Source organism: Rana temporaria, chromosome 5, assembly GCF_905171775.1.
Source record: "Rana temporaria chromosome 5, aRanTem1.1, whole genome shotgun sequence".
Classification (NCBI taxonomy): domain Eukaryota; kingdom Metazoa; phylum Chordata; class Amphibia; order Anura; family Ranidae; genus Rana; species Rana temporaria.
In genome coordinates, this window is record NC_053493.1 from 344,423,564 (window position 1) to 344,437,299 (window position 13,736).

At 42.7% G+C, this 13,736-nt stretch overlaps 1 protein-coding gene across 1 annotated transcript in view; it reads left to right on the plus strand.

Annotated features, from left to right (window-relative positions):
• The window catches only part of LOC120941176 (polyamine-modulated factor 1-binding protein 1-like), a 512,202-nt gene extending 499,725 nt beyond the window's left edge, over nt 1-12,477 (plus strand). Inside the window, exon 26 of the mRNA XM_040354465.1 lies at nt 9,858-12,477. Within this exon, the coding sequence (XP_040210399.1) occupies nt 9,858-10,292 (435 nt within the window). The 3' untranslated portion in view covers nt 10,293-12,477. The remainder of the gene's footprint in view (nt 1-9,857) is intronic.
• The last annotated feature ends 1,259 nt before the right edge of the window (nt 12,478-13,736 follow it).

Genomic DNA, 13,736 nt, shown 5'->3' on the forward strand with positions numbered 1-13,736 from the left:
GGTTAAAACAACTAAATATGATATACTTTGCTATGTATTTACTAATGCTAGCAGCACAAATATTAAGAATAGTCAAAGTTGACTGAGAGAGTGGATTTTAAATTTAAGTATTTATATGCAGTATTCATTTTATCTGGCCAAAATGTGTTTTTTACTGAAAATACTAATTAACCACTTCCGAAACGCTGCACACCGATATACAGTACGTTAGCTGTTTGAAGAGAGATATCTGCCATAACCCAGGTATTCTCCCCTTCAGCCGGCGGTCTGGTTTCCGATAATAGTGGTCTCTGTGCGGATTCACTGCAAGATCACTTTTATCGTCGGCGGGAGAGGGGCCCCCCTCCTGCTGCTCTCCCGTGCGCTTACAGGAGCAGTGGGCAGCGGCGGAGGCGATCGTGTCCTCTTGCAGGCTGGGTATGGAGACGGGTGAGGGGAAGCTGGCCCCCACTCGTCTTCATACCATAGCAGGACGGAAATGACGTCAAAAAGTCACTTCCACTCATAGCTCTTAAAGGGCCAATTTTGTTATTGCATTTTAGTGTAAATATGAAATCTGAGGTCTTTTTTACCCTGGATCTCATATTTAAGAGGATATGTCATACTTTTTTTCTATTACAAGGGATGCTTACATTCCTTGTAATGGGAATAAAAGTGACACAATTTTTTTTTTGAAAGAATGGTGTAAAAAAAAAAAAGGTAAAATAAAAAAAAAATTAAACGCTCCCCGTCCCGCCAAGCTCGTGCGCAGAAGCGAAAGCATACGTGAGCAGCGCCCGCATTTGAAAACATGCAACCTGTAGAATTTTTTAAACATCGCCTATGAAAAATTGGGCTAACTTTACTATTGTCTTATTTTTTAACTCAAAAAAGTGTGTTTTTTTCCAAAAAAAGTGTGCTTGTAAGACTGCTGTGCAAATACGGTGTGACATAAAGTATTGCAACAATCGATTTTTTTATTCTCTAGCGTGTTAGAAAAAAATATATAATGTTTGGGGGTTCTAAGTAATTTTCTAGCAAAAAAAAATGTTTTTAACTTGTAAACAACAAATCTCAGAAAAAGGCTCGGTCCTTAAGTGGTTAAACTAAGCATTCTGTGCATTCATTTTAACAGTTCGACTAGAGATTCTTTTGAAAGAAAACAGTAAAAATACAAATAAATACCGGTATAGTTTTTTTTTTTTTTTTTACTGTACCAGGAAGGAGAGCTTCCCTGGAACTATGTATAAAGTGTGAGCTATTAATGTGTGAATTTACAGTCATGCCTCAACCAGAATGGCCATTGGAAAGTGATAAATGGAAGTGAAAATTGTCTTGTAAAGATGAATAGATTTTGTTTTAATTCTACATAAAGATAAGTGACACTAAACTTGATTCCAATTATGACTATTTTAAAGTTTCTGAAAAGGGAAGGGAAAGTATTAAAATCTAGCACACTAATCATGTCAAATACCTAGAAAGCTTTATGAACTACACATTATTGTCCATTATTCCACAGACAAATTTCGATGACTTGTATTTTATCATTTTAAAACCAGGGAATGATCTTTTAATTAACACTCAAATTGCTAAATACAGCATTTCAGTTATAGCTAATGACTAATCTTTACTTCTCCCTATGATTATTACAACCATTTTAAAAACCCTAACATTATCAAATCATACAGCAAAGGCAGGCAATATCTGAGTTCATTTGTCTGTAAAATATTTCTCTATAGTGTATAGAATAAATCTCTTATAAAGTTGAATTACATTTTTTATTGTATGCTAATATTGTATAAGTACTTATGGGTATAAATGTATTCATATATTTAAATAAAGCCAAAACACACAGCACATATAGACTACTCTTTTAATAGTAAATTATATAAACCTGTACCGAGAAGCATACTGGCTAGTTTAACAAACTTGCTTTAGCCCAGGTTCACACTAGGCTGCGGGAGTGAAGCCGTGCAAGTTCAGCTGAACTCGCACGGCTTCACTCGCACTTGTCAGTCCCAATTTTAGCCACGATTACAGAGACATCTGTGCAGGTTTCTGCACAGATGTCAATGGAAATCATAAAAAGTAGTACAGAAACTACTTTTTGAAATCGGTGCAACGCCGCAGATGTGGCGTTGCACCGATTAGGACGGTGACATTGCCGGCAAATGCCACACGATTTGAAAATCGAATGTCAACTCGCACCAGTGTGAACCAGGGCTTACAGTGCCAAGGTCCTGATTTCAGTTTCCACCAGGGTCACTGAAGGCATGCAGTTGACAGGATCTCATGTAATATTTAGCAAGTTAACAGGCAAATACAAGCTGTATGGCATACATATTTGTAGTGTTAGTTTACAAACTCTGTAAAATAGGCATCTACCTGTATGTATAGGCACTCTTCTACTTCAGCATAGTGTACCATGTTTGAAGTTAGGAGCTTAGGTAAACTAATGGGAGCCTGTTAGTCATGGAAAGGCCAAGGCTTGGCCACAGGTTCTTTTTAATATGCCCATAGCTTTGAAAACGCAAAGTGGAAAACCTATTTTCTATAATAAAATAGAACATTTGTTTCATTAGAATTGGTAAGTAACTAGTGTATGTCCACTAGTATAACGTTTTTGCTGCCAGAAGATCTCATGCATATTCTGTACGTTTGTCCAGTGTAAATAATGTAGAGCTGGAGAGACGGGTATGCAGGCCGTCTCCCTAACCCAGACCCTCGCCATCTCTGTGACCCTGACTGACCTAACTGCAGCAGTTATAAGTCTTATGTCGAGCGGGAAATAAATAATAATCATTAGCCCCTCAAGTGCTGCTTTTACTGTTTCAGATAACAGGTTATTTTTTTGTGGCAAAGGAAGCTTTTTATATTCCAGAGAAAATGGTTGGTATGGTAGACAGAAAATGCTCAACATGGCTAGTAGAGTGTGCTATATACAAGAAGGAGAAATTGTCTGATAAGGAACGGGAGCAATAAGTAAAATTATTGCTAAAGTTTTTATATGTCTTGATTTAAGAAAGGGAAGGGGTGTGTTAATGTTTTCTTGTGATGTACTTGCTTTAGTAGATTATAGAGTCTGTGCTGCTTGAGTACACACAGGTTTACCCCATCCCAGCATTTAGTTTAATAAAGGCTAAGTTCACTTTTTTAAACATGTTAAATGTTCCACTCGTATTTAGGGTGGAACATGTAACATGTTTCTGCTCCTGCCTTCTATCCCACCAATCCCCACTCCATGTGACAGCGGGCAGAACAATCTTCTCCCCGCATCCACTGTCACATTTTAAAAACAGCAGGGCCATATGGGGCTCCACCCACATAGTCACATCATTTATTCACGGAGTTCTGCGAATGAATGAACTACAAGACCGACTGCTGAGTTGGGTGCCAGTGAGCGTTCTCATAGTTCATTAATTTCTCCTGCAATTCAGTAACTGCCTGCCTGTATCAAAGGTATGAGCAGACCATGTGCTGAATCCTGGCATTGCACTCGTGATCTGCTGATTAAGGATGTAATGCGTTACAGGCTCCAGTGTAAAAAAATTAATACATGCACATTTTTTTACTTGCAAACAGACGTGCATTTTATTTTTATTTTATCAAAGGTGAACTTATCCTTTAACATTAATTAGCACAATGACCTGTGCCGAGCATATGTTAAAGTGTCATACTAATGTTTTGTTCAGCTGTACTCTTCAAGTATACACAGATTAACCCTGTGACACCTGCAATATGTTTGTATATGTTAAGTGACAAAATGTCCCATGCCATGGATATTAATGAATATCAACCCTGTGAGAACCAGCTACTGACACTGTGGGGGGTTATTTATGAAAGGAACACTACAAGTGCACTTGGAAGTGCAGTCGCTGTAGATCCGAGGAGGACATGCAAGGAAAATAAAAAACAGCATTTTAGCTTGCACATGATTGGATGATAAAATCAGCAGAGCTTCCCCTCAGATCTAGAGCTACTGCACTTTTAAGTGCACTTGTAGTGCAAAGTGGATTTTCCTTTAGTAAATAACCCCCTGTATGTGTCAATGACAGCTGGGCTCGCCACTGACAATTTAGAACCAATTAGAGTAGTTCCCAACCTTGTGATTACTATTTCAACGCAGTGATCACATGAAGGCTAAAAGCTCCACTGCCAAAAATAAAAGCCTTCACCCTGCAGATTAACACGGTAAACACTGTAAACCTTAAAGGGGTTGTAAAGGTTAGTTTTTTATTTTCTAAAATTAAGCCAAAACTAAAATTTTCCTTTTAAGCCATTGCATTGTTGGTTCACTTACCCTTTTCCTTCGATTTCCCTTCTAAATGTTTTTTTTCTTTGTCTGAATTTCTCACTTCCTGTTCCTCCTCAGTAAGCTTGCCCCCATCATCTGAGCCGTTCTGGCTGGGGGTCAGTCAGCATGCTCCCCCCCTCCCTTGAGACTACATTCCTGCGGGGAGACGCTGTGAACACCTTGAGGTCATGTTACACCCATATTTAGGGGGTAATATGGTGCCAATCAGATCCCTCCCACCACCAAAATGGATCCCCCTCTGACAGTATTCTGGATTCTTCTTCCTTCTGCACAGTCGCATGATTCATTCACAGAGATCTGTAAATGAATAAACTATGGCCCTAGCAGAGGGCCTTGTATTTCTTAATGGAGCACAAGTGCAGTGACAACCGCACACAAAGCCCATTGACATTTCCTCAAGCTCTTCGGAGGAAAGTCTGTACCTCAGTACAGACAAGAAGTTGGAAGAAGAGTCTGCTGAAGCATGATATTGCACCCAGGAGCCACTGATCACAGTTGGAATGCTTTGCAGGCTCATTTGCCAAAAAATAATAATAATAATAAATAAATGCACTTTTTTTTCTACAAATACAGTACAGACCAAAAGAGTGAGTGAGTGACTTACAGTAGGTGTTTGTGATATTGTGCTTTTAGCACGACAGCGTCGCGCTGATACTCGGGGACAGGGTGCCGAGATCTCGCCGACATCTCACACTCACTGGAATAGTGACAGCACATCCCAGCAAGCGCGTCATAGAAGCGACGGGAGATCCGACTTGGATTCCCGCCAATTCTACACGTGTGCGGCGTTTGTTATGAATCCTGAGGGGGAAGTCCCCGCCGGATTTTAAATAAAAATCCGGCATGGGTTCCCCCCTCAGGAGCATACCGGGCCCTTAGGTCTGTTATGGGTTGTAAGGAGAGCCCCCCTACGCCGAAAAAAACGGCGTAGGGGGTCCCCCTACAATCCATACCAGACCCGTATCCAAAGCACGCTACCCGGCCAGCCAGGAAGGGAGTGGGGACGAGCGAGCGCCCCCCCCCTCCTGAGCCGTACCAGGCTGCATGCCCTCAACATGGGGGGGTTGGGTGCTCTGGGGCAGGGGGGCGCACTGCGGCCCCCCCCACCTCAGAGCACCCTGTCCCCATGTTGATGAGGACAGGGCCCCTTCCCGACAACCCTGGCCGTTGGTTGTCGGGGTATGCGGGCGGGAGGCTTATCGGAATCTGGGAGCCCCCTTTAATAAGGGGGCCCCCAGATACCGGCCCCCCACCCTAAGTGAATGAGTATGGGGTACATCGTACCCCTACCCATTCACCTGCAAGAAAAGTGGTAAAAACACAAATAAACCACACAGTGTATTAAAATATTTTATTTTTCTGCTCCGGAGGCCGCCCCCTGTCTTCTTTATTAGCTCTTTTACCAGGGGGGGCTTCTTCTTTGACGTCTTCGGGTGGGTGGGGGCCGCCGTCTGGTTCTCTTCCACCGCCGGGGGGGGGTGGCTTTTAAAAAAGCCCCCACCCCCCCGGCGGGTTTCCTCCGGCGTCTTCGGCGGGGCTCTTCTTCTTCCGCTATCCCGACGGGTCTTCTCAACTCTCCGGGGTTCTCCTTCTGTCTTCGCCGCTCTCCGTTGTTGACTCGGCGCACCCCGGTTCTTCGTCTCGCTGTCCGGTGTCTTCTTCCGTGATGTACGTCTTCTCCTTCCGTGCTGTGATGAGTTCTTCTTCCGTGCTGTGACGTCATGTTCTTCACTTCTCTCCTTCTCCCGATGTTGCCACGCCGGTCCTCCTCGCTGAAATGACGGATGCGCGCCTTGCATCGGACCTTTATAGGCCTCACAGTCCCATCATGCTCTGTACCTACCCATGTGATACCTACCACGTGGTAGGTATCACATGGGTAGGTACAGAGCATGATGGGACTGTGAGGCCTATATAGGTCCGATGCAAGGCGCGCATCCGTCATTTCAGCGAGGAGGACCGGCGTGGCAACATCGGGAGAAGGAGAGAAGTGAAGAACATGACGTCACAGCACGGAAGAAGAACTCATCACAGCACGGAAGGAGAAGACGTACATCACGGAAGAAGACACCGGACAGCGAGACGAAGAACCGGGGTGCGCCGAGTCAACAACGGAGAGCGGCGAAGACAGAAGGAGAACCCCGGAGAGTTGAGAAGACCCGTCGGGATAGCGGAAGAAGAAGAGCCCCGCCGAAGACGCCGGAGGAAACCCGCCGGGGGGGTGGGGGCTTTTTTAAAAGCCACCCCCCCCCGGCGGTGGAAGAGAACCAGACGGCGGCCCCCACCCACCCGAAGACGTCAAAGAAGAAGCCCCCCTGGTAAAAGAGCTAATAAAGAAGACAGGGGGCGGCCTCCGGAGCAGAAAAATAAAATATTTTAATACACTGTGTGGTTTATTTGTGTTTTTACCACTTTTCTTGCAGGTGAATGGGTAGGGGTACGATGTACCCCATACTCATTCACTTAGGGTGGGGGGGCCGGTATCTGGGGGCCCCCTTATTAAAGGGGGCTCCCAGATTCCGATAAGCCTCCCGCCCGCATACCCCGACAACCAACGGCCAGGGTTGTCGGGAAGGGGCCCTGTCCTCATCAACATGGGGACAGGGTGCTCTGAGGTGGGGGGGGCCGCAGTGCGCCCCCCTGCCCCAGAGCACCCAACCCCCCCATGTTGAGGGCATGCAGCCTGGTACGGCTCAGGAGGGGGGGGGCGCTCGCTCGTCCCCACTCCCTTCCTGGCTGGCCGGGTAGCGTGCTTTGGATACGGGTCTGGTATGGATTGTAGGGGGACCCCCTACGCCGTTTTTTCCGGCGTAGGGGGGGCTCTCCTTACAACCCATAACAGACCTAAGGGCCCGGTATGCTCCTGAGGGGGGACCCATGCCGGATTTTTATTTAAAATCCGGCGGGGACTTCCCCTTCAGGATTCATAACAAACGCCGTACACGTGTAGAATTGGCGGGAATCCAAGTCGGATCTCCCGTCGCTTCTATGACGGCTCTGTATCCATCGCGGCAAGCCAGCTCGGCGCTGGCTCCCGCGATGGGGCTCGTAGGTGCTCAATCTCGCTGAGAAAGAGAGCGAGATTGACACAAAATCGGGTTCACCTACTGTATATAGCGCAACAAATGCGAACTTAATCGCCTCAAGGCGCTTGACATCCAGAGTCGTACCGGTCCTTCAGAAGAGGTGGGTCTTTAGTTTTTTCCTAGAGGCCCGATGGTTTTCCTCCAAGCGGATGGTAGTGGGTAGAGCATTCCAGAGCCGAGGTCCTTGGACCGAAAATCTGCGTTCTCCCTTCGATTTGTAGTGGGATTTAGGAATTTGGAGAAGGTTTTGGTTGGTTGACCGGAGCATGCGCTTGGTGACGTAGGGTTTTATTTTCTCGCTTAAGTATTGGGGAGCGTTCCCCTGTATACATTTGTGGGTGAGGCAGAGTGTCTTGAATGTCACCCTGTCCTGTACGGGCAGCCAGTGGAGGGACCTCAAGACCGGGGAGACTGATTCCCACGGCTTTTTACCAGTTACCAGTCTGGCTGCCGTGTTCTGGACGACTTGTAGACGTGACATCTGATATTTCGGTAGTCCTAAATAGAGGGAATTTGCGTAGTCAAGTCGTGAGTTGATGATAGTTCCAACCACTACAGCTCTGTCCTCTTCCGGGATGAAGGGGATGAGTCTACGTAGCATGCGGAGCAGATGATGAGAACCGCTGACAACTGATCCTATTTGTGCATCCATCGTCATGTCTGAGTCAAAGATGACTCCGAGACTTTTGACTTTGTTGCTTGGCGCAATGGTTTGTCCGAGGATGGTGGGTGGTGTCCATGTGGTCCTAGAAATGGATTTCCTATTTGCGTGAAGGGTGAGTAGTTCTGTTTTGGATCCGTTGAGTTTGAGGGAGCTTTCAGTCATCCAATTGTCGATCAGTGTGAGGCATTTTCCAAGTTCATGAAATTGTTCTTTTTTGTTGGTGATTCGAAGGTAAAGCTGCGTGTCGTCAGCATAGGAGTGGTAGCCCAGGTCCTGTTTGCTGATGATTTTGAGGAGCGGGCGGATGTAGATGTTGAAGAGTACGGGTGAGAGGGGCGATCCTTGCGGGACGGTCCGTGTTTCTGATGTAAAACCTCCAAGTTTCATGGTCTGAGTGCGATTTCCTAGGAAAAGTTTGGACACACCTTCTTATTCAAAGAGTTTTCTTTATTTTCATGACTATGAAAATTGTAGATTCACACCGAAGGCATCAAAACTATGAATCAACACATGGGGAATTATACATAACAAAAAAGTGTGAAACAACTGAAAATATATTTCATATTCTAGGTTCTTCAAAGTAGCCACCTTTTGCAGCAGACACATCTCTAGAACTGTTAAGAGGAGACTGTTAAGAGGAGGCCTTCATGGTGGAATATCTGCTAGGAAACCACTGCTAAAGAAAGGCAACAAGCAGAAGAGACTTGTTTGAGACTTGTTTGGGCTAAAGAACACAAGGAATGGACATTAGACCAGTGGAAATCTGTGCTTTGGTCTGATGAGTCCAAACTTGAGATCTTTGGTTCCAACCCCCCGTGTCTTTGTGCGACGCAGAAAAGGTGAACGGATGGACTCTACATGCCTGGTTCCCACCATGAAGCATGGAGGAGGAGGTGTGATGGTGTGGGGGTGCTTTTCTGGTGACACTGTTGGGAATTTATTCAAAATTGAAGGCATACTGAACCAGCATGGCTACCACAGCATCTTGCAGCGGCATGCTATTCCATCCGGTTTGCGTTTAGTTGGACCATCATTTCTTTTTCAACAGGACAATGACCCCAAACACACCTCCAGGCTGTGTAAGGGCTATTTGACCAAGAAGGAGAGTTGATGGGGTGCTGCGCCAGGTGACTACCTCTTGAAGCTCACCAAGAGAATGCCAAGAGTGTGCCAAGCAGTAATCAAAGTAAAAGGTGGCTACTTTGAAGAACCTAGAATATGAAATATATTTTCAGTTGTTTCACACTTTTTTGTTATGTATAATTCCACATGTGTTAATTCATAGTTTTGATGCCTTCAGTGTGAATCTACAATTTTCATAGTCATGAAAATAAAGAAAACTCTTTGAATGAGAAGGTGTGTCCAAACTTTTGGTCTGTACTGTATATATGCATTTATTTTTTTGCAAAACATGGACTTTGTCTTTTTAAAATTGAGATATAATGAGAAGGAAATAATGCACTTAGAATTATATATTATTTTCCAATGTATGAAAATGGCAACACCGTTTTATACTCATGATTAGCAATTCTATACTCATGGTCCTTTTTCACTGTTACAAATACCATTCAATTGATTATTCTATAACACTATAATAAAGATTTATTTTTTTATTTGTAACTTTATGGTTACTTGCCTTGATTTATGATTGTTTGAGGATAGTGCTCAGTTCGGGACTGCAGATGTTAAATTGATATGGTATTAGAAGGACAAACTGTTTTCTTGTTTCAAGCCTACAATATTAAAACAAGTGTTCTATATCCAATGAAATGTTAAGGTGAACCAGATAATCATTCTCTTTCCTCTTACCCAGCTAAATGAATTAGGCCAAGAAAATGGATGTTTGCAGCAGCAGTTGGAAGATGGGAAACTGAGATGTCAACAGTATGAACGTCATTTAGAAACCTGCAATCAGACTCTCTCTAATCTTTTCGCTCATCTAAAAGTTATACAAGAACAGAGAGATTGCCTTCAAAAACAGACTCTAAATGCTGTATCCTGTAGCCAAAACATTGTGCCACCTCTAACCACAGGATCTCATACGCAGCTTCAGATTCTCTCCCAAAAGGGAACAGTAAATGGGAAATCTGAAGAGTTAATGTTGAAAGATTCTTTAGACAAATCATGTCGCACACAACGCATGGAAGATCATTCTACTCCATTACAAGACAACACAGAGTACTGGATGGAGAAAATGAATGGCCTAATGTTACAAATACAACAGTTTGTAGGAACATCCAGAAAGTGAAAGGTGAACCTTTCAAATCAAATACATTTTTTGTGAATTCACATTTTTAAACAACATTCATTTTTAAAATGATGGACCCAGAACAATGTGACAAATGTTTGTTCTCCAATCAGGCCATTCATCAGGGAAATATTTTCTGTAACACTGTGAATAGAAGACTTTTCATATCAGGACTGTTTTTTGTTTTTATATATTTTTTTCTTTTGTTGTAGGTGCTTAAAGATAGCTTTGTCCAATAAATTATTGTAGTTTCACTTTACCTATAAATGTAAATCTGATGATTTTTTATCCCAGTATTCAAATTTTGAGCAAAAGGCAGTGCAAAGTGAAAGTCCATATTGTAAACATTATATTTATTTTTTAGTCTGAAAGTCTTCCTTAGTGCAACAATATAAAATTCATACACATGAGTTCCTTTTGGTGGCTTTGGCAGCCATTCAAATTAATGAGCTGCCCTAAAGAAATGCATGTTAACATGCAGCACAATGTGAATTCACACACCACAATTGAATTCAGCTAAACGCTTGTTGCCTGGAAAGTATTTTGTCCACTGTTATAAAGTTCAGACCTTCGTATCTATATTATTGGTAGTACCTTACTAGCCTGGACCTTGAAGCTGACCTTTTGTCAGTTTGTCAACTTTATTACTGTGCATTCACCCTTATATTAAAGACAATTTTTCTATTTCCTAAATACCTCATATTTAAATTTTCCCCTTCTGTTCCCCCTCTCCCAGCCTAGACCAGAGTGACGTAGCTTCAGCCACCCACATGCTCCTGGGATATCCACATCATGTATCCCAGAAGACTTCAGACATGTAGGTTAGAGATATTGCAGGAGTTAATGTGACCTTTTGCTGACTTTGCCAACTCCATCACAATGAATAAATAAAATGAGGGATAGCTAGATGTGTGAAGTAACAGCAGGCTTCCAATATGACAGAATTGAAAATGGCATTATGGGAAAAACAGAGGGAACGTTTGGCTGTGAACAGGACATTGAGGGACTTCATGGACTTGTAGTTAGTCTTTTTATAATGTAATGTCATACAAATTATTGTATTGCCTTAATTACAATTTTGGGAAAGAGTTGGTAGGTCCTTCGAATAAAATGGCACAAGAGGAAGAAGGCAGCCATGATGTAAGGCAGCACTTCTAAACCTAGACTGTGCTGCCAATAGAAACATGCCTAGATAAGGTAGAAGGAAACCCATCATGAAAGAAATAGATGGACTGGAATAGGTGATTTTCAGAATATACTAATTGCCTTTCTAGCTCTGGTTTAAGTAGTTAAATAACAATGGCATACTTACCCAATGGATTTCTTTGCCACATTTTCTGGCTCTGTTCCCATGTACCTTTTGGGTGTTTTTGTGTAACCTGAGGTGTTCTCACTCCTACTGTTGTATTTTCCTTATTATCCATAATAACTCAGGAGGAGAGGTTTCTCTAGGGGTTCCCCAAGAGATATTATTAACCATAAGGTGGTGCTTTATATGCAGGCTAAAGGCCTGCTGACGCAGTCAATTATATACAACCTGCATTTCCGTTGGCTCACTGCAGCACAGAGATATGAACAGACCTGTTTGATTTGCATGTTTATTCTATGTTTGCTGTGGTTTCCTTGTAGTAGCTGGCTGGATTATACTGACAGGGACCACTTGGATGTGAATGCATCCTCATGCAAGCAAATCTTTTCAGTTAATTAACAACACAGGTAAACTTGGATTTTCGAGTTCTGAATTATTGAAAACCTGTATTGCCAAAGCATTTGTTAATTTTTTTTATTCTGTATATTTTTTCAATTGTGTGCCAGAACTGGTATTTACAATGTTGTAAATAATGAAGTAGTATACATAACGTAAATGTAATGCTAATTTATTTATGTAATTTATTTCTCTATTTTAACAAAAGTAAGAAGAGAAAATTGCGCCATTGTTTTTATGTATGTTTCATTTAATTCTATATTGCTAAAAAACAGATATCCATTAGCAGCTACAGGGTGCAGTGATGCTAGAGTAAATTAGGTATCACCTAAAGCTAGTTGTTTAATATGTGGGACTAAATTGTCTTTTCTGATAAGTATCAACATGCATTGTGTCATTTTCATTATAAAAATGTCACCTTTTTTTCTTTTTTTATTTTGATTGTGAAATGTTGTGTTTTCAATTAAAATCTGAATGTTATTTTGTCTCATCATTTTACAGTCGTATAGATTATCAATAATTAAGATATCCTTATGACTTGCCATGTAGCAACTTCAGTTTTATCGCCTCATGCCTCGTACACACGATCAGTTTTCCCGTCGAGAAAACCGCCGGGAATCGCGGCAGGAAAAATTAGAACATGTTCTCTTTTTTTCCTCATAAGATTTCAGGCGGTCTTTTTCTGGCAGTTTCCCTATGGGAAATACTGCGGTGGAGCATACACACGGTCGGAATTCCCAACCAAAGCTCTCACCGCAGTTTTCCTGACAGGAAAACCTCTGGTGTGTACTCGGGGAAAGTGACCGAGCAGGTTCTCGGTTTTCCCCCTGGGATTCCCGGCAGACCTTTTACCGCCGGGAATCCCTGATCGTGTGTACGGGGCGATAGACTTTTTTGTAGCACTGTGCATTTGGTATTGATATTTTATTTGCTCGCATTCAGCCATTTTGTCAAAATTTTTGTTTCTAGTAACTGCCATACTCTTTTTTTCCTGTTTCCTATTAGGCACACACAAAATGTTTACCAGAGACTACGAGGTTTAAATTTGCCTTTAGCAACCTAGAAAATAAGGAAACATGGGTTGACTAGGGAAAGACAACAGTGTAAAAAATATTTGTCTACAGTTGTATTGTTTGGGCTGAGCTCATTGAAATGCTCAGGAAAATGTAGTCTTAAAAGTCCATAAAGCATAAACCTTTGGTTTAAACATTGCAGTGTTAAAGTTTTATTACTATTATTATTAGTATACATTTTTCGTACATCACAAGATCACAAAGCAGGCTATAAATCATGACTACCTGGGTAATGTACCACCTATAGGTGAATGGACACTGGTAGAAAATAACAGACAAGAAGTCCCCCTATGTAGCCCCTCCTTCTCAGAAAGCTCTGCAGTTTTTTCGCAGTGCAGCAATGCTACCAGATTCTCAAGTGATTCCAGCAGGGATCAAATGTTTGTCTGGATCCATTCCTATAGCTGGACGCTAAGATGGATGGTACTCAGGACTTGCGAGGATGGGATTGGGCATTTAGGCAAAGGGATGCCTTTAATGCAGTCGGTCAGTGCTGGAACCTGTGGATACAGAACCCCACACAGTTTTTTACTAACCACAGTATTTCTGGTAGGGTGCTGGTATCCTGGTATAATCTGTGGGGTTTGGTAGTCGCTTTGACAGCCAGGTCCTGCTCTGTGTCAGGTCATGCTCTGTATCACAAGACCTTAAAGTGCTATTAAAGGT